Source organism: Elgaria multicarinata, chromosome 14 (genome assembly GCF_023053635.1).
Source record: "Elgaria multicarinata webbii isolate HBS135686 ecotype San Diego chromosome 14, rElgMul1.1.pri, whole genome shotgun sequence".
In the NCBI taxonomy this organism is placed as follows: Eukaryota; Metazoa; Chordata; class Lepidosauria; order Squamata; family Anguidae; genus Elgaria; species Elgaria multicarinata.
The window spans coordinates 33,980,638-34,005,615 of record NC_086184.1 but is presented as its reverse complement, the minus strand read 5'-3'; the positions used below and the strand labels follow the sequence as shown (position 1 = coordinate 34,005,615).

General features: G+C 48.3%; 2 protein-coding genes across 2 annotated transcripts in view; one reads left to right on the top strand and one right to left on the bottom strand.

The window, feature by feature from the left end:
* Window positions 1–13,413, top strand: part of PLEKHG4 (pleckstrin homology and RhoGEF domain containing G4) — a 117,822-nt gene extending 104,409 nt beyond the window's left edge. Inside the window, exons 15-23 of the mRNA XM_063141521.1 lie at window positions 2,895–3,144; window positions 6,156–6,245; window positions 6,379–6,603; window positions 6,966–7,136; window positions 7,624–7,801; window positions 8,741–8,857; window positions 8,954–9,199; window positions 10,929–11,131; window positions 11,601–13,413. Coding sequence (XP_062997591.1) covers window positions 2,895–3,144; window positions 6,156–6,245; window positions 6,379–6,603; window positions 6,966–7,136; window positions 7,624–7,801; window positions 8,741–8,857; window positions 8,954–9,199; window positions 10,929–11,131; window positions 11,601–11,606 — 1,486 coding nt within the window. The 3' untranslated portion in view covers window positions 11,607–13,413. The remainder of the gene's footprint in view (window positions 1–2,894; window positions 3,145–6,155; window positions 6,246–6,378; window positions 6,604–6,965; window positions 7,137–7,623; window positions 7,802–8,740; window positions 8,858–8,953; window positions 9,200–10,928; window positions 11,132–11,600) is intronic.
* Window positions 13,414–18,107: 4,694 nt separating this feature from the next.
* The window catches only part of KCTD19 (potassium channel tetramerization domain containing 19), an 80,960-nt gene continuing 74,089 nt past the window's right edge, over window positions 18,108–24,978 (bottom strand). Inside the window, exons 13-15 of the mRNA XM_063141489.1 lie at window positions 19,665–19,819; window positions 18,662–18,763; window positions 18,108–18,221 (exon numbers count right to left, since the gene is read on the bottom strand). Of these exons, the coding sequence (XP_062997559.1) occupies window positions 18,108–18,221; window positions 18,662–18,763; window positions 19,665–19,819 (371 nt within the window). The remainder of the gene's footprint in view (window positions 18,222–18,661; window positions 18,764–19,664; window positions 19,820–24,978) is intronic.

Sequence of the window (24,978 nt, the reverse complement as noted above, 5' to 3'; positions counted from 1 at the left end):
AGGTGGGAACAATATTAAATAGAACAATATTAGATAGAACCACATTAAATAGAACAATAGGGAACCAAGGTACGTTTGTGTTGTGGAGAGACCCTGAATCTCGGGGATATTAAATTTGGGTGCGGGGAGGTGGCTAGCAGGACGGAGGGGGCAACTTAAACTTGAGGGAAAGGCCAGCTGCCCAGCACAGTGCAAGGTAGCTGGACGACAAAGCTTTTATAGCGCCACTGCCTTGCGCCGCTCACAGAATGGGGGTCCAGATGTCATCGTCTTCCCAGGTTTTCCCACCGCTTCTTCCATCTTTTTCTTACCACAGAAAATTTGTTAAGGAGGAAATGACAGAATTGATGCGCAAGGCTTTGTGCTTAGTAGGGTGAGGAACTTTTTCGCCTGTAAGCGCCCTGGGTGGCCAGAAACACCATGGAGAGGCATCTCCTCCTCTTGGCAGTATTGCTGCAAAGAGCTGTGGCCAGGTGTGGGAGCGGGGCCCTCCGAGGAAGGCTGGCGGGCTCCTCCTCGTAACTTTATCTGGGAGTCTGATCTATTCAGAGCCCAATCAAGACAGATTCTTTCTTTCATTCATTCATTCATTCATTCATTTATATACCGCCCCATAGCCGAAGCTCTCTGGGCAGTTTACAAAAGTTAAAAACAGTAAACATTAAAAAAGTATACAAAATTTAAAACCATCAAAAACATAAGAACAACAGTATAAAAACAGTATTCATTTAAAAACAACAGTTCTGGGGTCCGTTAAAAGACAAACTTAGCATTGTTAAATGCTGTTAAATGCCTGTGAGAAGAGAAAAGTCTTGACCTGGTGCCTGAAAGATAACAGTGTTGGCGCCAGGCGAGCCTCATCAGGGAGATCATGCCACAGTCAGGGGGCCACCACCGAAAAGGCTCCTTCCCTTGTTGCCATCCTTGAGCTTCCCTTGGAGCAGGCACTCGGAGGAGGACCTTAGATGTTGAGCGCAGTGTACGGGTAGGTTCATGTCGGGAGAGGTGTTCCGTCAGGTATTGTGGTCCCAAGCCATGTAGGGCTTTATAGGTTAAAACCAGCACCTTGAATTGAAGATTACCAAATGAAATTAGACTACTTTGGATTACCAAAATGAAATTAGACCACTTGTGAAGGTGAATGGCAGTTTATTGATAGAAAATGGATGCAGAATAACAATACAAAGAAAGTTCACAAATCTCTTCAGCTGATGAGGCTGCCAACTTCTTTACAGCGGCCATTTGCCAAGGGCCCCAATGGACAGCATATTAGAGAGCGTTCATAGGCACATTTCCCTCCATGGTTAGGCCTCAGCCCAATGTTTTATACCCTTTTCTGACATTCTAATATGTGCCTAAAACAGTCAGGAAATTCCAACATTCCAATATTGGGAGGCGCAGGAACCACCTTCATCTCCCCAGCAAGATAGAACAGTAAAGCAAACAGGAAATTAGGTAGCTGCATAGCTATTGACATAAGGACTACAACCTTATCAGTGTCAGATAGCTTGCAATTCTTAGCATGTGAATTGGTGCCTGCCTGCTTGGTACCAATCTTTTGCTATGAGAAGCCTACAGAAGCAGACCTACTCTACTAAACAGGCCTACTCTACTACTCTACTAATCAGGGGTTTACAAAAGATCCAAAACATGAAAATCATAATTGGATAAAAACAACATAGTAACCCCATAAAAACATTAAAATTCATTACAACAGTTTTAAAAGTCAAGTTATAAAGATGCATCTTGACACACACCCCTTTCCTAAATGCAGACAACATGGGGACCAGTCACAACTCCGGAAGGAGGCATTCCAGAGTTTGGGAGCATCACAGAAGAAAGTCTTTGCAGAACTGAGGCTGCTGCATGGAGTGTTTCCATCAGCTGGATGGAATGGCTCAGGGCAAAAGATTGCCAACCGCAGGTGCCAGGTTGCCAGTTCACACAACCCACCATACTTCTTGAGAGTGGTTCACTGGAGTGCTTAGCAAATTTCAGCATGAAAACAGGAGCAAGAAAACTTAAATTCGCCCTCCCAAATCACCATGGTCCTGAATTGGGACCACACACACTTTCCCAGAGGAAAAAGCCAGTCTATCAATTGAAGCACCAAGCTGGAGGAGGAAGAGGAGCGGAGGGCAAAGCGAGGGGCAGGCAAGTTTGTCACCACCTTTGCCAGGCAGTTCTGTAGCCCTCTTGTACATGCCATTCACAAGCCACTCTGCCGGGTTCGCACGTCATGACAAGCCATTCTGGCAACAAGCCACCATGAACAACCCACCAACAAGACATGGGTTCCCAGGGTGTCTTGTGTATGGTTAACCCTCATTTAAGCCACCGTGCAAGCCACTCTGAAACAAGTGAGGGTGGCAACCCACTGTGGGTTGCCATGTTGTGTGAACCAGGTGATTGTCTGCTGCAGGCGTGGCTGGCTGCTGAGGAGCGAAGGTCCCAGCTTGGCTGGTTCCTGGAGTGGCTCAGCAGCCCTGTGGAATCTCCCCATCCCATGTAGCTCCCAAAGACTTCTCCCGTTGAGCCCTAAAAATGCAGCTAAGACCATGATGCACATCCTTTATGAGTCACCGTTGTAGGATCAGGGCCAAATGCAGTAGCTTTTAGATTGTACACTTTAAGGCTATGCTTTGTGGTGTTGGATACAATGGATAGTTTCACTTTGTGGTATTTCATGGAGTGTTTCTGTAAGTAATCATGTTTTGAATCTAGATTCAAAGCTTGTTATGATCACCATTCATTCATTACATTTCTTTACTGCCCAACAGCCAAAGCTCTCTTAAAGCCTTAAAAATACAACATAGTACATAATACAGAAACAGTTTGCACCCGCAAACCATTTTATTCAAAGCAGAATTTGCTCCCTCCTTGCTCTCTTGCAGCAAACTGCGGCACATCATTGATGAGATGGTGACGACTGAGCAAGAGTATGTGCGGTCCTTGCGCTACGTCATTGAGAGCTATTTCCCTGAGATGGAGCGGGTGGATCTACCCCAAGACCTGAGGGGGAAGCGGAGCGTCATTTTTGGGAACCTGGAGAAGCTCTATGATTTCCACAGCCAGTACTTCCTGCGGGAGTTGGAACACTGCTGCAACCATCCACTGCGCGTCAGCCACTGTTTCCTGCGACACGTAAGATGGTCGGCTGCTTAATGGTCCCTCCACGGGGAACAGGATGAGGGGAGCACAGTTGGGGGGGGCGCATCTGGTACGGAGACACGGGCCAAGCTTCAGGGTGAGGTGAGAAAGAAGCCATGGCTCAAGTTGGGAGGGGGGCAAGAGCACATGTATTTGCGTGGATATGCGAGAGGCCTCTTCAGCACTTCTTGTGAATCAAAATGCTCTTGTGAAGAGAGAGCTAAGACAGACAGGAGCCCATCAGGAGCCCAGATCTGTGCGAGGGGCTTGTCAGGCAGGGGGAGGAGGCTCTTGCTGGCCAGCCACCGGCCAAGTCCAGCCTGGACCTGCCAGTGCCTCCCTGGGCTTCCCATGGGCAATGAGCCGTCTGCATGCATTGATGGCGGGGAGGCCTCGTTTCCCTCTTATGCACCAAGCTGTGTTCTTTAGAATCATAGAATCATAGAATCATAGAATAGCAGAGTTGGAAGGGGCCTACAAGGCCATCGAGTCCAACCCCCTGCTCAATGCAGGAATCCACCCTAAAGCATCCCTGACAGATGGTTGTCCAGCTGCCTCTTGAATGCCTCTAGTGTGGGAGAGCCCACAACCTCCGTAGGTAGCTGATTCCACTGTCGCACTGCTCTAACAGTCAGGAAGTTTTTCCTGATGTCCAGCCGGAATCTGGCTTCCTTTAACTTGAGCCCGTTATTCCGTGTCCTGCACTCTGGGAGAATCGAGAAGAGATCCTGGCCCTCCTCTGTGTGACAACCTTTTAAGTATTTGAAGAGTGCTATCATGTCTCCCCTCAATCTTCTCTTCTCCAGGCTAAATATGCCCAGTTCTTTCAGTCTCTCTTCATAGGGCTTTGTTTCTAGACCTCTGATCATCCTCGTTGCCCTCTTCTGAACACGCTCCAGCTTGTCTGCGTCCTTCTTGAATTGTGGAGCCCAGAACTGGACGCAATACTCTAGATGAGGCCTAACCAGGGCCGAATGGAGAGGAACCAGTACCTCACGTGATTTGGAAGCTATACTTCTATTAATGCAGCCCAAAATAGCATTTGCCTTTCTTGCAGCCATATCGCACTGTTGGCTCATATTCAGCTTGTGATCTACAACAATTCCAAGATCTTTCTCATTTGTAGTATTGCTGAGCCAAGTGTCCCCCATCTTGTAACTGTGCATTTGGTTTCTATTCCCTAAATGTAGAACTTGGCATTTATCCCTATTAAATTTCATTCTGTTGTTTTCAGCCCAGCACTCCAGCCTATCAAGATCACTTTGAAGTTTGTTTCTGTCTTCCAGGGTATTAGCTATCCCACCCAATTTGGTGTCATCTGCAAATTTGATCAGCGTTCCCTGCACCTCCTCGTCCAAATCATTAATAAAAATGTTGAAGAGCACTGGGCCCAGGACTGAGCCCTGCGGCACCCCACTCGTTGCCTCTCCCCAGTTTGAGAAGGTTCCATTGATAAGTACTCTTTGAGTCCGATTCTGTAGCCAACTGTGGATCCACCTAATAGTTGTTCCATCTAGCCCACTTTTAGCTAGTTTGTTAATCAGAATGTCATGTGGTACTTTGTCAAAAGCTTTGCTGAAGTCAAGATATATGACATCCACAGCATTCCCACAGTCCACAAGGGAGGTTATCCTATCAAAAAATGAGATCAAATTAGTCTGACAGGATTTGTTCCTGACAAATCCATGTTGGCTTCTAGTAATCACTGCATTGATTTCAAGGTGTTTACAGATTGACTTCTTTATAATCTGCTCCAGAATTTTCCCAGGGATGGATGTCAGACTGACTGGTCTGTAGTTCCCAGGTTCCTCCTTTTTGCCCTTTTTGAAGATAGGGACAACGTTAGCCCTCCTCCAGTCGTCCGGCACCTCACCCGTCTTCCATGATTTTGCAAAGATAATAGACAAAGGTTCTGAGAGTTCTTCCGCTAGCTCCTTCATTACTCTTGGATGCAGTTCATCGGGCCCTGGGGATTTGAACTCATTCAAGGAAATTAGGTGTTCTTTGACCATTTGTTTATCAATCTCAAACTGCAATCCTGCCCCCTCAACTTCTGCTTCACTTTTTCCAGGGGGGTCATAGATCCGCTTTTGGGAGAAGACCGAGGCAAAGTAGGAATTGAGCACTTCAGCCTTTTGTTTGTCGTCTGTTATCAATTTGCCATCCTCATTAAGCAGTTGAACCACCATTTCTTTCCTCTGTCTTTTACTACTCACGTATCTGAAGAAAGCCTTTTTATTGCTTTTAGCATCCCTCGCTAATCTCAGCTCATTCACAGCTTTAGCCTTCCTGACGCCATTTCGGCACTTCTGCGCCACTTGTCTGTACTCTTCTTTTGTAGCCTGGCCTTCCTTCCACTTCCTATATGTATCCCTTTTTGTTTTCAGTTCATCAATAAGCATTTTGTGGAGCCACATTGGTTTCCTCTGTTGTCTTCTATCTTTTCTCCTTGTTGGAATTGTTTGTAACTGTGCCTTTAAAATTTCATTTTTTAGATACTCCCACCCATCCTGCACTCCTTTTCTTTTTAGGCTCCCTTGCCACGGGACCTTACTTATTATAGTTCTGAGTTTATTAAAATCAGCTTTCCTAAAATCCAGAGTATGTGTATGGCTACGCTCGACTTTTGTCTCCTTCATAATCAAGAATTCAAGTATGACGTGGTCACTTTCCCCCAGAGTTCCCGTAACTGCCACTTTATCCACTAAGTCATCCCTATTGGTCAATAACAAGTCAAGGATTGCTGACCCTCTAGTTCCTTCCACCACTTTCTGTAGGAGAAAGTTATCACCCATACATGTCAGGAATTTCTTGGAAGGGCCGCTTTTGGCAGTAATGGTCTCCCAACAGATATCAGGGTAATTGAAGTCCCCCATCACTACTACATCACACTTCCTTGAAACACTGGCAATTTGTTTCTCAAAAGTTTCGTCCTCGTCTTCTCCTTGATTGGGTGGTCGGTAGTCTGCAGCCTCACCTGGACTGTGTTTCTACCCTGTTTGCAGAAAGACCAGTTTGGGTTGTATGCACTCTACAGCAAAAACAAGCCCAAGTCTGACTTGCTCCTGGCCGGTCACGGGAACGCTTTCTTCAGGGTAAGTTCTGCGCTGCCCCCACCCCCGAAGAGGGAGCTGGCTTTCCTGCCCAGTGCAAAACTGAGGCAGGCCGAGGGGTGTGTGCGCCGGAGCAGCACCAGGGGTTCTCAGGTGCCTCTGCCTTGGCCCGTAGTTCAAGCAGCTGCAGCTGGGAGACAAGATGGACCTGGCATCCTACCTCCTGAAGCCCATCCAGCGCATGAGCAAGTACGGCCTCCTCCTCAAAGACCTCACCAGGCAATGCGGAGAGGCACAGGAGCAGGAGCTGTTCTACCTGCGAGCAGCCGAGGAGATGGTGCGCTTCCAGCTGCGACATGGCAACGACCTCCTGGCAATGGATGCCATCCGGGACTGCGACGTGCGTGCTCTCCAGGGGTCGCTGGGGGCGGGGGGGAGGCTGCTGCCAGCAGCTGCTCCAGACCGGCCCCAGCACCCCAGACCAGGAGAGAGGGCACCAGGCCCTGGGCCAAGGCCTGAGAATCACCAGCAGCGGCAGAGAATCTAGCCAGAGAATCACCAACAGCGGCAGCAGCCCCAGGGGGTGGCCCTTCATGGGACTGCAGAGTTCCAGCCTGGTTAGGCAAGGGCTGCTGCTCTGGGAGTCTGGAAGGGTTCTTGACAGCCCTCGTCCTACAGCACCCACTGGGCATCTGTCAGGCAGCCCCTGCCCAAGGGCACTGTGCCCCCTCATAGAACTGACATGGTTGTTTCTGTGACCAGGTGAACCTCAAGGAACAAGGGCAGCTGGTGCGCCAGGATGAGTTCAGCGTGTCCGTGGGCCGCAGGAAGTGTCAGCGCCACGTCTTCCTCTTTGAGGACTTGATCCTTTTCAGCAAGCCCAAGCGGATTGAGCGGGGCCTGGATGTCTACATCTACAAGCGCTCCTTTAAGGCAAGGGCACCCCCTGATGTTTCACACTGGCACTGCCTCACAGTGGGGAAGGAGCAGTCTGGTTGGTCAAAGCAGCTGGCAGGGGGAGAAAGTGGGGGGTGGGATTGCAAGGGGAAAGACGTTGCACACTTGCCAATAGTCAGATTACTTTTTGGCTCCTAGCTTAGGGTGAGTCTGTGCCCCTTGTAATCATAACCCATTGAGCCCACGCACAGCACCATACATTGTGGCCATGTGCCCCCCCCCCACACATGCACACCCCTTTGCAGTCTCAGCAAGCGGTGGGGGTAAGCGAGGAGGTTATGGGGCCCCTGGTGCTGCCTTTTGCTTGGTGGGTCGCAATCTGGGCAGGCCTTTCACAGCTTCACCTTCTCAAGCGATAATGGCAACAAGCACGTGATTCGCCTTTCCCACCAAGCCAGCCAAGGCCCCTCTGCCTACCCTCTCCCAGCTCACCTGCCATTGACTCCCCTTGCCCTCTCTGCAGACAGCGGACATCGGCCTGACAGAGACCTCTGGCGAGAGCGGCCTGCGCTTTGAGATCTGGTTTAGGCGGCGGAAGTCAAGTGACACCTACGTCCTGCAGGCTGGCAGCACAGAGACCAAGCAGGCCTGGACAAGTGATATCACCAGGATCCTGTGGGAGCAAGCTGCCCGCAACAAAGGTTGGCCTCCTCTCCGTGCGCCCAGGCCAGGCAGAAGGGGGAGACGCACATTCCCCTGGGCCCATGGGTCACCGGAAGCCTTTCTCTCCTACTGATGGCCCTTGGTGGGTGCAGAGGCTGGGGGAAAGGCGGCCCTTGGGCCATGCTAAAGGCATCGCTGGAGTTCCCAGGGAAGCCACCGCAACACAATAGGGGCAGGGTTCCTGTTCTGCGCTTTGGGCAGGTAGGCAAGAGAGGAAGTTTTGTCCAGGGCCTGCCAGGGTACTGTCTTCCACACAACGGGTCAAAGGCCCAGGAGACACCGCGGCCTTCGCTGCCCTTGGTGATCTTCCTTGGTGCTCCCAGGACAGCTCTTGACAGCTGAACAGCAGCATTTTTCCCATTGCTTTTCCATCTCGCATGGAGTACTTCTGAGTGCAGCTCTCCCGTTCTGGGCACGTCCCAATAAGGACCCCCGCACCCCAACCCACCTCCCTGTCTGCTGACCACTAGCCTTGGTCTCCCTTCATTGAGAGGGCCACTGGATATCGGTCAGGGCCCTCAGAACTGGAGATGTGTGACACTGGGAAATCCGTTCTGTTTAAGCCCAATAGGATTTCCCAGTGTTTCCATTCCTATAAGCAGCAGTGGACTGTAGTGGATTATTACTGTTATTTTGCTTTAAAGGAAGAATGCTTCACTTGACAAGTACCCTCACCATTCCCAAAGCACCTCCTCAGAGCACAAGTGAATTTCAGGCAGAGCAGTCAAGTCACAGAGCGGCGACAATGGGCACACTCCTTGGGAGTGCTGTGCTCTGGCTACTAGGCCTTGTCCCACCACCCTGCCCTGCCCTGCCTGCGTGCATTGCCTTCCTGCTGCTCCCGCCCCCTGTGAAGTGGAGGGCAGGTGGCTCTGGGCGAGGGGCCGTGTCCCTCATTGCCGTTGTCGCCCCACCAGAAATCCGCCTGCAGGAGATGGTGTCCATGGGTGTGGGGAACAAGCCTTTTCTGGACATCAAGCCCAGTGAAGCCGCCATCCACGACCGCGCCATTGATTACATTATGAAAGGCAGAGGTGAGCTCAGCCCCTCCCCCGGTGGGCTCAGGGAACCGCAGCAGCAGCACCCACCCACCCCCGGCGCTCCTGACTCAGTCTCTTGCTTTGTGGCAGGAGCAAGGACGCGGGCCTCCATTGCTGTGTCCCTCTTTGACCACGCCAACCCCTACAAGAGGTCACAAGCTGCTCTGCCCGCCGGCGGCCCATCCTCCTGCTCGGTGCTCGCGCCTCTCAACCTGCACATGTACCTGGATCAAGCCCTGCTGCCAAGTGTGCTGGCCAAGAGCTGTCCCTTTGATGCCGGGGCTTGCGTGGAGGAGGACGAGGTGGAGAATGAGACCAGCAGCCAGCCTTCCTTGAGTATGTAACACCTGCTCTTCTCTGGCACCAGCGCAGAAACCGTAGGGGCCATGTTGAAAGAGACTGAAAGAACGGGGCATGTTTAGCCTTGAGAAAAGAAGACTGAGAGGAGACATGAGAGCACTCTTCAAATACTTGAAAGGTTGTCACACAGAGGAGGGCCAGGATCTCTTCTCGATTATCCCCTAGTGCAGGACACGGAATCATGGGCTCAAGTTACAGGAAGCCAGATTCCGGCTGGACATCAGGAAAATCCTCCTGACTGTTAGAGCAGTACGACAATGGAACCAATGACCTAGGGAGGTGATGGGTTCTCCCACACTAGAGGCCTTCAAGAAGTAGTTGGACAGCCACCTGTCAAGGATGCTTTGAGGTAGATTCCTGCATTGAGCAGGGGGTTGGACTCGATGGCCTTAGAGGCCCTGTCCAACTCTACTGTTCTATGATTCTATGATTCTAGGTCCAGCTTTCCCAGTGGTACCCAGAGCACTTGCAGGTTGCTGCTTGGCTTGGCAGAATGGAGTGGACGGAAGGTCACTCTTGCTGCTGTTGTCCAGCCCAACGGTGGGGCAGGCCAGCTCACTTGCCTGCCTGCCTGCCTGCCTGCCTGCCACTTTGCACACCATGACCGCCCAGTGCACCTGCAGTTTGTGATGGCCGTGGGCACCCCAGTTCCAACTGTTGTGGTCCCTTATCCTGCCGTGCAGGGGTGGGCAGGCTGTAGCCCCGCCTGGTCCTCTTTGCTGTGCTCCCCTGCTGCTGCATTTGCTAGTGGGAAATCGCAGTGATGTTGCGTGGAAGCCAAGGGGCTGAGGGAGTGCCAGTGGCCTTCTGTGCCAGTGGCCTCCTCCCATTCTCAGGGGCCTCCCAGAAGTGCAGTTCTGCTTGGGGAGGCAGCAGAGGAGACTGCGCCGTCCCAGAGAGGTCTGATGGAGATCATCGGGGCAACCCAGGGGCAGGCGGCAAAAGCGGGCCTGGATGTGGAATGAACTTTCTTGAAGTTAGCCATTCTCTTTGCCACACATAGTACAACACAGGTTCCATCTAAGGGAAATTTATTTATTTATTTATTTATTTATTTATTTATTGCATTTGTATACCTCTGGGCGGTTTACCATGGCCCTCAAGGTGTGAGCTGAAAGGTGACACCATGTAGCAGAAGTGGAATCCAAGTGAATTGCAAGCATCAAGAGAAAGGGATGCCTGGCTGGGGGACCGGGAGCACTCAGAAGCCCTGCGGTGACTGCCTCTCCATTCTAAGGAAATGGACGAGAGGCCGTTGACTCATCCCAGTGTGGGGATTGTGGGCTTCCAAGCTACCCAGCCCCACCCAGGCTACCCTTTCCGTCAGCCTTTGGCTAGCCAGTTATTTCTTTGTACTTTTACAAAGTGCTTTTCCAACTTACATGAAGTGCCTGGGAGATGTCAGCATCATGACTCTTTGAGTGCCATTCCCCTCTTCTCAGCACTTCCCAATAAGGGGAGTCAACAGATCCCTGCTGGCCACCAGCCCTGGTCTCTGTTTATTGGGAGAGCCACTGGCCATCTACCAGGACTTCAGAGCCCAGCTTTTGAGAACCCTTGGGGTGCTCTGTCCTTGGGCAAAGGCAGTGATCAGGGACCGGCATCCGGGCCTCATGGCCTCCTTATCCGTTGTGACTTCTGCAGTCCCAGTATGGCTCCATCTTCTCTTCCCAATACGGCTCCATCTTCTCTTCTCTCCACCCAGCAACTGAGAGCTCTGAGTCATCGACCTCGCAGTGCTTATCCGGAAGTGGCTCCACCGGCTCTGACAGTGGCTGTGTCTCCAGCATTCCCCAGGAGAGCTTCTGTGACAATCTAGGACCCCCCCTCTTCTCCTCAGCAGGCTCTTCCTTGGCCCCCCAGCCAGAGGAGAAGCCCTGTTTTCCCAAAAGCCAGTACGTTTCAGCGGTAAGTGAGCAGAGTCCTGTCAATGTGCCCGTGGGATCCAAGCCTGGCCTGCTCTTGGCCTCTGTTCCCAAGCAACTTTTTGTCCTGTCAGTTGCCCACCCATGGACACACAACCAGGAGGCCGCTGTAAGCCAGGGCCAGAGCCCTTTCTATTGAGTGGGATGTGCAAAGTCCCCACTAGAGAAAGTCAGTAGATGGGGAGGCATTTTCCCTGGATTATCCAGGGAAGCAGTGGGGTGGGGTAGGGGTGGGATTTGCCCCCCACCCTTTGTGGCTTTGCTTACTTGGGCTACCAGCCTGCAGGCCCCTCAGTGCTGCTCAACATGCATGCACTTGCTTGTGGCCCACAGAGCTTCTCTGGAATATGCCGGTTATTGATGTAGGGAGGGTGGAGGCCCCTGCCTTCCAGCACTGTGGGTCTAGGTGAGAGTCCCCCAAACGTCCCTGACTGGATGATGCTGTCTTGCAGGTCTGAATGCCGGTTCTCCTGTTTCTGAGCAGCCAGGAAGACGGCGCTAATGTGTCCCACACACACACAGCAGTCGGGATCGCACTGTGGTAGCTGGGGAGCTCTGTGCCTCTCCAGGTCTGTGACTAACTAGACATGGCCACAGCACTGGACAAGAAAATACCTCTTTTTTGGTAGTGTTACTGAATTAGAGAGGGGGTCGCACCTACCCACCCCAGGGGCTCAGTTCCACAGAGGTAGCCAGTGTTTCCCTTGGATACTGCGTCAGAAAAGCCACACAGTGGCTGGAAGCCCAGTGAGCAGCAGTGAAAGGGGCCTGAGCAATTGAGCAGGGTGGGGAGACGAGAGACACAGGCTCAGTGGGCTGGTTGTGGCGATTTGGTGGGCTGGGTATGACACCCTGTAGAAGGACAGTTGTACACCTGCACAAAGAGCACAGATTTAAGAGATGTTTGAGGTCACTTGTTTCTTTACAAATGACTGATTTTGTTCCACAAGCTGCACATTTTAAAAAAGGTTTTTGAAGCTCAGAACGAAACAAATTATTTATTTTTAAAAAATAGAATAATGTTCTCTTAAACCATTTTTCCAGGCGGGTTCTCTTTGTTTAGTTTTGCCTGATCTGGAGATAATTTATTTCCTTGTTTTCACTCTTAATTACTTCATTAGCGGATCCCACATGGGTGCCCCTCTTGTGTAGCTGTCGCTAAAAGAGCCATCTCAGATTGGCAGAACATGAAGAAGCTAAATGAACCCTTTGGACAGACACTCTTTGTAGGGGATAGGGGGAGAACATCAAAATTGGCTCAGTGTAGAATGGCTTGAACAATTACAGACAGCAGATGTGGGAAGAAATTGTATTTTTAATGCTCCTTTGCATTAAAAAAAAAAACCTCCCTGAAAATAGAAAACTAGCATGGCAGGTAGCAGCGTGATCGATTACCTTCCTCCTTGGAGCGCTGGTTTTTAACTTTTAGGGAGTTTTACATAGGGGAGCATTCTGCCTCATTTGTATCCTGAAGTGTAGAGTCCATTCTGTCACCTCGTTCTGTTCCGTGCAGCACTGGGCTCCGAGCTTTCACACCTCCACGCACAAAGCCAGAGGGGGGAGGGGGGCTTCCAGTGTCAATGCAAGTTGGGCTAATAGAGGCCACTCTGGCTCTTGGATGTTTGTGCCAGTTCCTTGACAGGTACCATTTGTGGCCTCTAGGCAGGGCAGGGCTTTGCCTTCTTGCACCCTCAGCGACGGTTCTCAGCTGTTGTGATTCAGATGTGCTTCTCTCGCCCCTTGCTTCTTAACTGTATTCCCTTTTCAATCTTAAAATCCAGATGCTGCAAATATGACCCTTTTTAATGTATCTTTATTTAAGATTCAGCCTTCACATGCACACCCCGCACTTCAAGAATGGAACACCAGATCCCTGTGATAACGTGTTGTATGGAAACAGCTGAGTGGGAATTCTGCTAGCACCCTCCAAGCGCCTATTAATATTTTGGTTAAATCTAATATTTCAGGAGAGGAGGGGTTTATGAGGAACTGAAGGGAGCACGGAGCAATTTTGCATGAGCCATTATCTCACCAATATCTGGAATTTCTCAATTTAGGCAATATTTTTCATGACTAGGAGGGGCAGGGATCCTTGATGTGTGCCTGGCACCGATGTTATTTTTTAGGTTTGACTAAATTACTTAATAAAACTTGTTACTTCCAAAAACATTGTTGCTTGATTCTGTGGTTACTTCTAAGAGAAAACCTGGTCTGTTTGTAAAATACAGTACTCACAAGAGATGCTGTCTATTGCCGGAAGCAGAAGTGCCAAATAACTCTAACTGAAATTACGCTTTCCTTTTGCTCTCATGTCAAGAAAAAGTACCCGCCGTCCACCTTGGACCTAAGCAGGCCTCATTTATAGGAAGTACACAGGAACAGCTGCCGCCCATGTGCCAGCCCTCACGCAGCCTCCTCAGGGTTGTGCAGAGCCCTGGCAAGGCCAGGCTTGGCTGTGGAGATGGAGGGGGGGGGGGGGCTCGTGCACTAAAGCGCCTGGTCTACACACCAAGACCCCAGTTCCCGTGGCAACAGATGGGGGCTGTTTGGAGCTACAGCCACACAAGGCTCTGGCCTGTGGACTCTAAGGCCAGTCTTTGGGGTGCTGCTGCCGGTCTCAATGAAATAACGGCCAGAGCAATCACAAAGCCCAGGCACTTGGCTGCTTGTATGCAGCATCTCCCAAAAGTCCTACATTCAGTTCCGTCCTAGTAGGTGTTTTGGGGGGGGATTGAGAATGGAAGGGGAACTGTTTGGGATGACAGATCATCCTCAAGAGGATAGTACATAGGCAGAAGCAAGGGCAGAGGGAGGGCTGCAGGAGATGTCTGGTGCGGGCCGCATAGAATCGTAGCATGTTTAGAGGAGGGCAACCAGGATGATCAGGGGTCTGGAAACAGCCCTATGAAACAGAGTTGCAAGGGGCCTACAAGGCCATCAAGTCCAACCCCCTGCTCAATGCAGGAATCCACCCTAAAGCATCCCTGACAGATGCTTGTCCAGCTGCCTCTTGAATGTCTCTAGTGTGGGAGAGCCCACAACCTCCCTAGGTAACTGATTCCATTGTCGTACTGCTCTAACAGTGAGGAGTTTTTCCTGATGTCCAGCTGGAATCTGGCTTCCTGTAACTTGAGCTCGTTATTCCGTGTCCTGCACTCTGGGAGGATCGAGAAGAGACCCTGGCTCTCTTCTGTGTGACAACCTTTCAAGTATTTGAAGAGTGCTATCATGTCTCCCCTCAGTCTTCTCTTCTCCAGGCTAAACATGCCCAGTTCTTTCAATCTCTTCTCATAGGGCTTTGTTTCCAGACCCCTGATCATCCTGGTTGCCCTCCTCTGAACACGCTCTGGCTTGTCTGCATCCTTCTTGAAGTGTGGTGCCCAGAACTGGATGCAATACTCAAGAGGAGGCCTAACTAGGGCCAAATAGAGAGGAACCAGTACCTCATGGGATTTGGAGGAGGGCTAACGTCCCTATCTTCAAATAATAATAATCTGTATAAATAAAAATGTAAATGTTCGTTCGAAACAGACGCTATATCTCCAAAAGTTCTTCACCAATTGCTTTGAAATTTTGACACAACCTTGCATTCGAATACGCGAGCATTGTTATGTAACTATGTTCTATATGGGGACAAAGGTTTGTCTTAAAATCGAAGAAATAGGCCTCCTCAAAACCAGTCCTGCTGATCATTGTGACATCGCCAACCAATAGGGCAATCCACTGCCTCTGCGTCCTCTCCTATTTGCATGTTCTCTCACAATTGGCTGAGTGAATATAGATGTCACACCTGTGACAGTTACACGTTCTGAAGAAAGGTAACTGCCAGGAGTTTCCACTAACCTCCTCACCGTAAAAACATCCTTTTTTAATAACTAAACAATCTGCTTTACTTCATCCAAATAATGCCTCGCAGAAGATCACACTTAGGTCGTCGTACTCGCAGAGCGGAAGCACTGCGACGAGAAATTGCAAATCAGACTGAGGAAGAACGGGCATCAGCAAATGAGAAAAAAAGAAAAAGAATGCCTCAAATACATGCCAAGGAACCAGCCAAGCAACGTTCAGCCAGACTTGAGGATGCACAGTTGCGAGCACAGCAATCGCATTCTACAGCTTCAGATCTGCTTTGTTCTCAACAGAATGAACACGACAGGCTGAGAGTGGCTGAAAGACGTCAACGAGAAACAGCACATCAGCATCAAACACGACTCCGTGGTAAACAATCACACGATTACAATCGCCTTGCATTCCGGTACAACCCAGCTGATGATTATAGTTTGAGGCGGCATGTTCTCATCGGCACTATGACTGAAGTGTGTCCTTATTGCAGGGCTCTTAAATTTAATGGAGAAACAAAAGGAATGTGTTGCGCTGCTGGAAAAATTAAACTGCCTCAACTTGGAGAACCACCAGAGCCATTACAAACTTTGCTTGCCAGATATACCGCAGAATCAAAGCATTTCCTATCTAACATCAGGAAATACAACTCATGCTTCCAAATGACGTTGTTTGGCGCAGAAATCATCACAGCTCCATTTATGCCAACTTTCAAAGTCAAAGGACAAATTTATCATAAAGCCGGCTCCTTCCTTCCGTTTCAAGATAGTCAACATAAATTCCTACAAATGTATTTCATTGGTGATGGCAATGATGAATTGAATGCACGCTGCGGAATTTATACCGACATAAAAAGGTCCATCGTTTCAAAACTGCAACAGCTACTTCACGAAAAAAACAATTTAGTACATTTGTTCAAAACAGCAATTGACATGATGCCATCTGATACACACAAGATTGTTATTCATGCTGACAAAACGCCTGCTGGAGAACATGTGCGAAGATTCAATGCTCCAACTATAGACAAAGTGGCAATTGTTATAGTTGGAGATCAATCTTGACAGGACCTTTCAAAGGTGAAGATGTCCTCATTCCTCGCATTCCTATGATTCCAACAGATATGCCATTTCAATTTAAGAGATTGCAATTCCCAATTTGATTGGTGTTTGCAATCACCATCAACAAAGCTCAGGGCCAATCTTTAGAATTGTGCGGTTTAGATCTAGACACAGATTGCTTCTCACATGGACAATTATATGTTGCGTGTTCTAGAGTCGGCAAACCAGACAATCTCTATATCTACACAGACAATGGAACAACTAAAAATATTGTATATCCACAAGCATTGCGAAATTAAACATATTAGAAACATCCGCTTTGTCTTTTCTTTCTTTTCAATTTAACCAGACTGAGCCACAGCAACGCATGGCAGGGTACAGCTAGTAATAATAATAATAATAATAATAATAATAATAATAATAATAATATAGTTACCTGCCTCTCCCTCTGGATTAAGGCGGGGTACAATACAAATGCAAACACCATAAAATACATATAACTAATTAATTTTTTTTAAACGTAATACATTATTAAAAGCAGCACATTATTAAAATGGCCTATGAAAATTCAACTGGATAAAATTCAAAAAGGGCAAAAAGGAGGAACCTGAGAACTACAGACCAGTTAGCCTGGCATCAACCCTTGGGAATATTTTGAAGAGGATTATAAAGAAGTAAATCTGTAAACACCTTGAAAATAATGCAGTGATTACTAGAAGCCAGCATGGATTTGTCAATAACAAATCCTGCCAGACTAACCTGATCTCATTTTTTGATTGGTTAACCTCCCTTGTGGATTGTGGGAATGCTGTGGACATGATATATCTTGATGTCAGCAAAGCTTTTGACAAAGTGCCCCATGACATTCTGATCATCAAACTAGCTAATAGTGGGCTAGATGGAACAACTATTAGGTGGATCCACAGTTGGCTACAGAATCGGACTCAGAGCGAATGGTACCTTCTCAAACTGGGGTGGGGGGGAGAAGTAACGAGTGGGTTACTGCAGGGCTCAGTCCTGGGCCCAGTGCTCTTCAACATTTTTATTAATGACTTGGATGAGGAGGTGCAGGGATTATTATAATAATAATGCTTATCAAATTTGCAGATGGCACAAAATTGGGTGGGATAGCTAATACCCTGGAAGACAAAATCAAACTTCAAAGTGATCTTGATAGGCTGGAGTGCTGGGCTGAAAACAACAGAATGAATTTTAATAGAGATAAATGCCAAGTTCTACACCTAGGAAAAAGAAACCAAGTGCACAGTTACAAGATGGGGGATACTTGGCTCAGCAATATACAAGCGAGAGGGAAATTGGAATTGTTATAGATCACAAGCTGAATATGAGCCAACAGTATGATGTGGCTGCAAAAAAAGCAAATGCTATTTTGGGCTGCATTAATGGAAGTATAGCTTCCAAATCACGCGAGGTACTGGTTCCCCTCTATTCGGCCCTGGTTAGGCCTCATCTTGAGTCTTGCATCCAGTTCTGGGCACCACACTTCAAGAAGGATGCAGACAAGCTGGAGCGTGTTCAGAGGAGGGCAACCAGGATGATCAGGGGTCTGGAAACAAAGCCCTATGAAGAGTGACTGAAAGAACTGGGCATGTTTAGCCTTGAAAAGAAAAGACTGAGGGGGAGACATGATAGCACTCTTCAAATACTTGAAAGGTTGTCATACAGAGGAGGGCCAGGATCTCTTTTCGATCATCCCAGAGTGCAGGACACGGAATAATGGGCTCAAGTTAGAGGAAGCCAGAAACTTCCTGACAATTAGAGCAGTATGCCAATGGAACCAATGACCTAGGGAGGTTGTGGCTTTCAAGAAGAAACTGGACAGCTGTCTGTCAGGGATGCTTTATTGGGGATTCCTGAGCTGGTTGGTTGGACTCAATGGCCTTATTAGGCCCCTTCCAACTCTACTATTCTATGATTCTATAATAGAGGCCTCTCCCTGAAGTGCGAATTTACTGCAAGCTTTTCACATGACACCTGTTTAGACATAGGAAGGACACAGCCAGTATATTGCAGGAGGAAAAACACAGGAGTTTGGTTTTATTAAGGCATCTGTAAATATTTCCCTATGACAAAATGAGAGAGTGATTTAAAGTATCCTTTTTTTATCAGCAGGTCAACACAGCAACTGTACTTCCAGGCAAATGGCAGGGTAAACTGAAAGAGAAAAGCAAACACACTAGCAACCAGTCGAAGGTGAGGTGCCCTTGGGTTTTTGCTGGGGGACGCAAGGCCAAATGCTTTAAAGTGGGAGTGTGCTGCTTGTCCAGCTACAAGGCTATGACACGCCTGGTGGATGTGCACCATCCCAAGTGGGTGACAGGTACACCACCGTTTAAAAAATGTTCTTAAGGGCTTTTTAAGAGAGGGAGAGGGGGGTGATGTAGTAGGAGGGGGAAAGAGCAAGGAGAAAGATATGTGATTAATAATTAGACCTGGGTCCCAACATTGGGTTGCATATTGCAGGTCAGGGTTTTAGGAGGGTACTGACACCTCTAAGAAGCAAAGCCGTAAAGGAGGGAGGCCTACACTGGTGCTCTGGGTCAGCAGAGCCCCTCTGCACCACGAATGGAAGCAAACCAGGACTTCAGACTTACTTCAACCCATTTCAATAACTTCTCGCAAGCAAGACCATCAGCTTTAAAAGGCGTCACCTTCAGCAAGTCGGCCACAAACTCCTTTGCTGTGATCTTCAGGTTCTGCAAGAAAGGAGGTTTGCTCAGCCACCACTTTGCGCCCTGCCTGTAACAGCGCTGACTTCTCCTTCCTGCACAGCAGTTAGTGGGGAAGGTCCAGGCGGGGGCTAGAAGCAAAGTACTGAGAGAAGCTGCTGGGGACTTCCTCTCTCCTCCGCAGAAGGGAGACGTAAGACCAGGACAAGGCTTCATGCCTTTTTTGGAATACCCCAATTTTTCCCAGAGCCCAGAGTCAAGCAGTCAGAATTTGAGCTTGAAACCTGGGGCAGTGTGTGTGTGTGTGTGTGTGTGTGTGTACATGAGAACAGAATGAAAAGGCATGTTGGGGTATTATCTGGATTTTTATGAAACCAGCTTTGGTCCATCAACAACACATGAAACAAGAAAAGTGGAGTGAACTGCCCAGACAGCTTTGGCTGTGGGGCAGTATAGAAATGTCATAAATAAATAAATAAATAAATAAATACCACCTAAACCCCACTTTTCAAAGGTCGAATTGCCATTGAAACCACCTTCCTTTGGGGTAGAGGGGGCGGAGTCCCACTAATGGTAGTGAATGCCATCAGCCCTATTGATGCTGCTCAGCCAATGAGGAAGGCTTGCTACCCTCTCCCTGCCCCCCTCTATGCTCCTCTGCTCAGGGAAGTTTCCCTACGCCAGCAGCAGGGTTGCTGCCGCCGCCTCTGCTTCCTGACCATGAACTAAGCCTCCTCCTCCTCCGCCTCCACCGCCTCCTCCTCCTGAACGAGAGAAAAAAGCTAGTTCCCCCTGAAGCCCCAAAACAGCACAGTGGCGCTTTTATCTACACGGGAGAGGATAGGGCCCCTTGGCAGGCACCGAGGGAGGTATCTGCAGCACATCAGTGCCTGCCTACCCCTGTCCAAAAGCCATCGTGTCAGCTTACCCACAGCCTCTGCACAAGAAACTCAACTTTGGCAGTTGTTTCCTTGGGGTCCTTCTGTCTTATGGAATCCAAGATGATATCAGTGAGAAAGCAGTGGCACTTGCGAGCATAGAAGATCTCCTCTTGTGACAGTGGAAAGCTCAGGAAGACAACACCTAAAGGAGCAAGAAAAGGGGGATTCTGTCAACTGCCACTTCATCAGACTGACCACTTCATCTTCTTTAGGTATTTTGGTGCTGCAAGTGAAGCACGAAAAATGCACCTTTTCCTTCCTCCCTGTACTGTTCTTGGGTTGGTGGTCCTTTCTCCAAAGCTACCAAAGGTACATTGGTAACAACCCAGGGAATGCCTTTCTGAGTTGAACACTCAGCACATACAGAGAAGCAGGCACACAATTTCCTCAGCATGTGTTGAACTCTGTATGAATCCCACTCAGCTACGTTCTCAGGAGGCCAAATGGATCCTGTGAATCAGCTGTGAAGTTTAGACTCATACAGATACCTCAATGTTCTGCGCACATTGAGGGGGGAGAAGAAAGAGCAGCAGCACACAGTTGGAAGGAATCTAGAACAAACACAACTGCCCAAAGGCAGGACCGTCTCAGTCAAACACTGATTCCTGCAAGCAATCACGATACGACCAGCAAAGCAAGTCATTACAAGGACTAAGCAAGACAGGCAAGCCATAGGCCCCAGTAGGTTCACTAACCAAATTGCCCAAATAATCAAGATGAAATATCTCCCAGAACTGTCCAGACCCAACTCCATGCTGCTCAGATGCTGTCTCTTTCTACCTGTGGCAATTCCTGATGCTAAAGAAACATCACTGAAGTACAGTAGAAAATCCCTTCGAAATGCAACCCATTCTATCTTGACCCCAGTGAAATTATTGTTCCTAGAAGGGTTCCAGGGAAACAACCCTTTCCCTTTATGCCTCCCCTCCAATCCTTGCCAAGATATGCTAAATTTCTGCAACAACTCAGTCTTTGCGAGAAACATCAGCTATGGGTTGTTGCACACATCCTCTGGACACAGAAGAACAGGTTGCTTACCTGTAACTGTGGTTCTATGAGTGGTCATCTGTGCAGTCACACACATGGGCTCTGCGCCTACACAAAGCCCGGCTTCGGGAATTTTCCATAGCTAAGAGCGTTTTGGCGGGAACCCTCCCCCTGCACTGCGCATGTCTAAGAGGGTTCCCACCCAATCCCCCAACTCTGTTGAGACCCATTGCAGCCTCGGCTGAGGGATAATTGTGTGTGTGTGTGTGTGTGTGTGTGTGTGTGTGTGTGTATGCGACATACCATAACAATGTGTGGACACCAAGAGGGGAAAGAAAAGGTGGGAGGGTTGTGTGACTGCACAGATGACCACTCGAAGAACCACAGTTACAGGTAAGCAACCTGTCTTTCTTCATCGTGGTCTCTGTGCATCACACACATGCTTACTTACCGGAGGTGGGTTGGTGTCCTTAACTGAAGACAGAAGAGAGCACTGCTCTACCGAAGGAGCAATCAGCTCGAGACCTGATGTCCAGTCTGTAATGACGGACAAAAGTCATAGGTCTTGCCCACATTGCTGCCCTGCATATCTCTGGAATGGAGACACCATGGCAGAAAGCAGACGATGCAGCTACAGCCCTTGTAGAGTGACCCTTTACTGAGGTTGGTGGCTCCAGTTTAGCTACCTGATAGGCCAAAGTTATGCATTGCACTAGCCATGCAGATAGTCTTTGTGGAGACACTGGTAGGTCCTTGCTTTGTTCGCCATAACAAACAAACGTTGTGACCATCGAAACTGACTAGTACAGTAATGTTGTCTCCAAGGGGGACGTTGGAGACGGAAAAACTGTTTGTAGGATAATATCCTGATTAACATGGAAATTTGAAACAACTTTTGGTAAAAATTGGATGTCTGGACAAAGGACAACCTTGTCATGGTGAAAAACCAGGTAAAGCTCGTCGATTCTTAATGCACATAGTTCACTTGCCTGTCTAGGGGGAATCCGCACGTCATTCCGAGATCGCTTCTAAGCGACCCCAGAGCGGCGTGAAAGCGAGCGTGTAACTTGCCTTTTGAAGAGCTGACGAAGAGACGTCCTTCGCGCCGCCGCCACCCGCAGACCTCCTCGCCGAGTGGCGAGGAGAGCTTGGCTGAAGAAGTCGGGGTTGAGAGCAGAAGAAGCTGACGAGGAGGGAGTTGGGTGGCGGCGGCGGCGCGAAGGACGTCTCTTCGTCGGCTCTTCAAAAGGCAAGTTACACGCTCGCTTTCACGCCGCTCTGGGGTCGCTTAGAAGCGATCTCGGAATGACGTGCGGATTCCCCCCTAGACAGGCAAGTGAACTACGTGCATTAAGAATCGACGAGCTTTACCTGGTTTTTCACCGTGACAAGGTTGTCCTTTGTCCAGACATCCAATTTTTACCAAAAGTTGTTTCAAATTTCCATGTTAATCAGGAACGACGTGCGGATTCCCCCTAGCAGATGTAATTGCCACCAGGAAAGCAACCTTCCAGGTAAGTCATTGTAAATCTGTGGTAGCCAGAGGCTCAAAAGGTTTTGATGAGTGCATGAAAGACCACAGACAAACTCCATGAAGGGTACAGCATTTTTACAGGTGGGTTTAAGTTTAATAGTCCTTCCAGAAAACGTTTCATGACAGGGTGGGGAAAAACTGTGAAGCCTTCTATTTGGTCATGGAAAGCTGAAATAGCTGCTAAATAAACTTTTAATGAAGAAATTTTCAGACCTTTATCAACCAAATTTATCAAAAATGACAGGATCTGATGAACAGAACAGTTTGTTGGTTGGATACCTTTTTGGGAGGTAAAACTCCTTAAAAGAGTTCCACTTCCTATTGCAGGAGGCACATGTTGATGGTTTTAATGCCTCCTACAATATTTCCTGTATCTTGGAGTTAGTTTCGTCGACTCCTGTAGGGTTATCAGTCTCCACGCCATCATGTGTAAGGTGTCAAGATCCGGGTGTCGGATCTGTCCCTGATCCTGATACAGTAGGTTGGCATGGGAGACGATAAAACTGGCCCCTGGACCTGTTCAGGAAGGTCGCAAACCAGCCTTGGCCACCAAGGGGCTGGCATTATGCAGTTGGCATTGTCCTCTATGATCTTTGCTAGTACCTTCATAAGCAGTGGAAATGGGGGAAATAGGAGAAAATGTTGGTCCCATTTCTGGATAAACGTATCTCCTAGAGAGTTCTTCCCTAGTCCTGCCCTGCTGCAATAAGATGGGCATACGGAGTTGTCCTCTGTCGCGAAGAAATCTATGGATGGTTTGCCCCAGAGACTGAATATCTCGTTGGCTACGCAAGGGTGTATTTGTCATTCCTGTGTCATTGTTAACCTCCTGCTGAGCATGTCTGTTAGGCTGTTGGATTTTCCTGCAATGTGCACAGGAAAATCTGGCGGTGAACACATCACTCCCATATGTGGATCATTAGTCTGGCTAGTGATCTTGACTTTGTGCCACCTTGTTTGTTGATGTAAAAAACAACTGTAGTGTTGTCCGAAGCTATTTGGACGTGGTGTCCCTGAATCTCGGTATCGAATGATCGCAGTGTTTTCTGAACCGTGAGCAACTCCAGGTAATTGATGTGTGCTCTTTTTCCCGTTTGTCCAAATGCCTTGCACCTTCATAGAGTAGTGATGCACTCCCCAGCGTGTGAGGAAAGCGTCTGTCGAGATCAGTCTTGTTGGGGTAGAAGGCTTGAAAGGTACCCCTACAAGAAGGTTGGATCGATGAGTCCACCACATCAGAGACCTGATGTCCCCCATTGGTAATGAGAGGGGCACTCGACTGGCGTTTCAAAGTGGTTGAACCAGAGCTGAAGACATCTCATCTTCAGTCGTGCGAAAGGGATGACCATAGTGTTGTATCCAAAAAGAGGCAAGGTAAAAGTATAAATATAAGTCCTTTATTTGAAGTATGCCTTGCAAGGCCGGCAGCATAGCCGTATGCCTGACTAAGCCTTCTCAAAGCTATCCCCAATTTCCCCTTATAGATTGCCCAGCCTCCAGCTGGATCCAATCCTTGCTCTCTTAAAGATACACCATCTCCACATTTCTCCCCCTCTTAAGAAACCTCCATAATCCCACATCCCAACATTACATAACATAGTCCTTAGTCCAAGCAGGTGGGTGTCTGACACGGACTGGCCGTCTTCCTGGTTCACTTCCCAGTTGGTCAGATCCAGCTGCTGGCATAGTCTCTATTGTGGGTGAAAAAGGCAAATCTTCTAACCTAAAATGGGTATCTTCATCATCTTGATGGTCTACTGGAGCAAGATAAGCATTCCACACACGTCCATCTGAAAGTTTATATGTATAAGGTCCTTTTTCCCCAATAATTTTACGAGGAGATGTGAATCTTTGTTCTCCCTTTCGTAAAATCCCAGGTTTCCTAACTCGAACAAAGGAATTGCACTGGAATGTTTGTTCCTTAGCACCACGACGTCCATCTGTATATACTTTAGATTTCCTTTGTTTCTCTTTAACTTTCTCTCTCATCTCGGATTCCAAAGGTCTATCTGGTCTAGATTTTAACACTCCAGCCACATTCAATTTTGTATGCATCTCTCTGCCATGCAATAACTCTGCAGGTGACCTCTGTGTTGTTGCATGCTGTGTAGCTCTATACACTTGCAAAAAGTCAGTGGTGAATGTTTTCCATGCTTTCCCTTCTAACTTAGCTGTTTGTAAACTCTTTCAGGCTTCTGTTGAACCTTTCAATCTCCCCATTAGCTTGGGGGTAATACACAGATGATCTCCAATGTTCTTTTAAGAAGGTTTCAAATTCCACTGAAGTGAACTGTGCTCCATTATCTGAAACCAGTTCTTTTGGATTTCCTTCTCTACTAAAAACAGCGGAGAGAAAACTAATAACTGTAGCTGAGGTAGCTTGAGATGTAAATGCTACTTCTGGCCATTTACTATAATAATCAATTAGAGTGATAGCATAACGACAATCCATCGGAGCAGCCTCAAAAGGTCCTACAATATCAATTGCAACCTTTTCCCATGCAGCATCTGGAAGTGGAACTGGCTGTAATGGTGATGCACGTGTTATTGCTGTCTTATCATGTAATTGACAAGTAACACATGATTTTATAGCAGCTTCCGTTTGAGAGTCCATTCCTGGCCACCAATACAAATCTCTCAATCTTTGCTTAGTTCTAACAATCCCTTGATGGGTATCATGTGCCAAACTTATAAATATAGACTGCAATTCCTCTGGCACAAGTAAACAGTGTGCTCCCCGTAACACATACCCATCATGGAAAGAGAGTTCATCACGTATT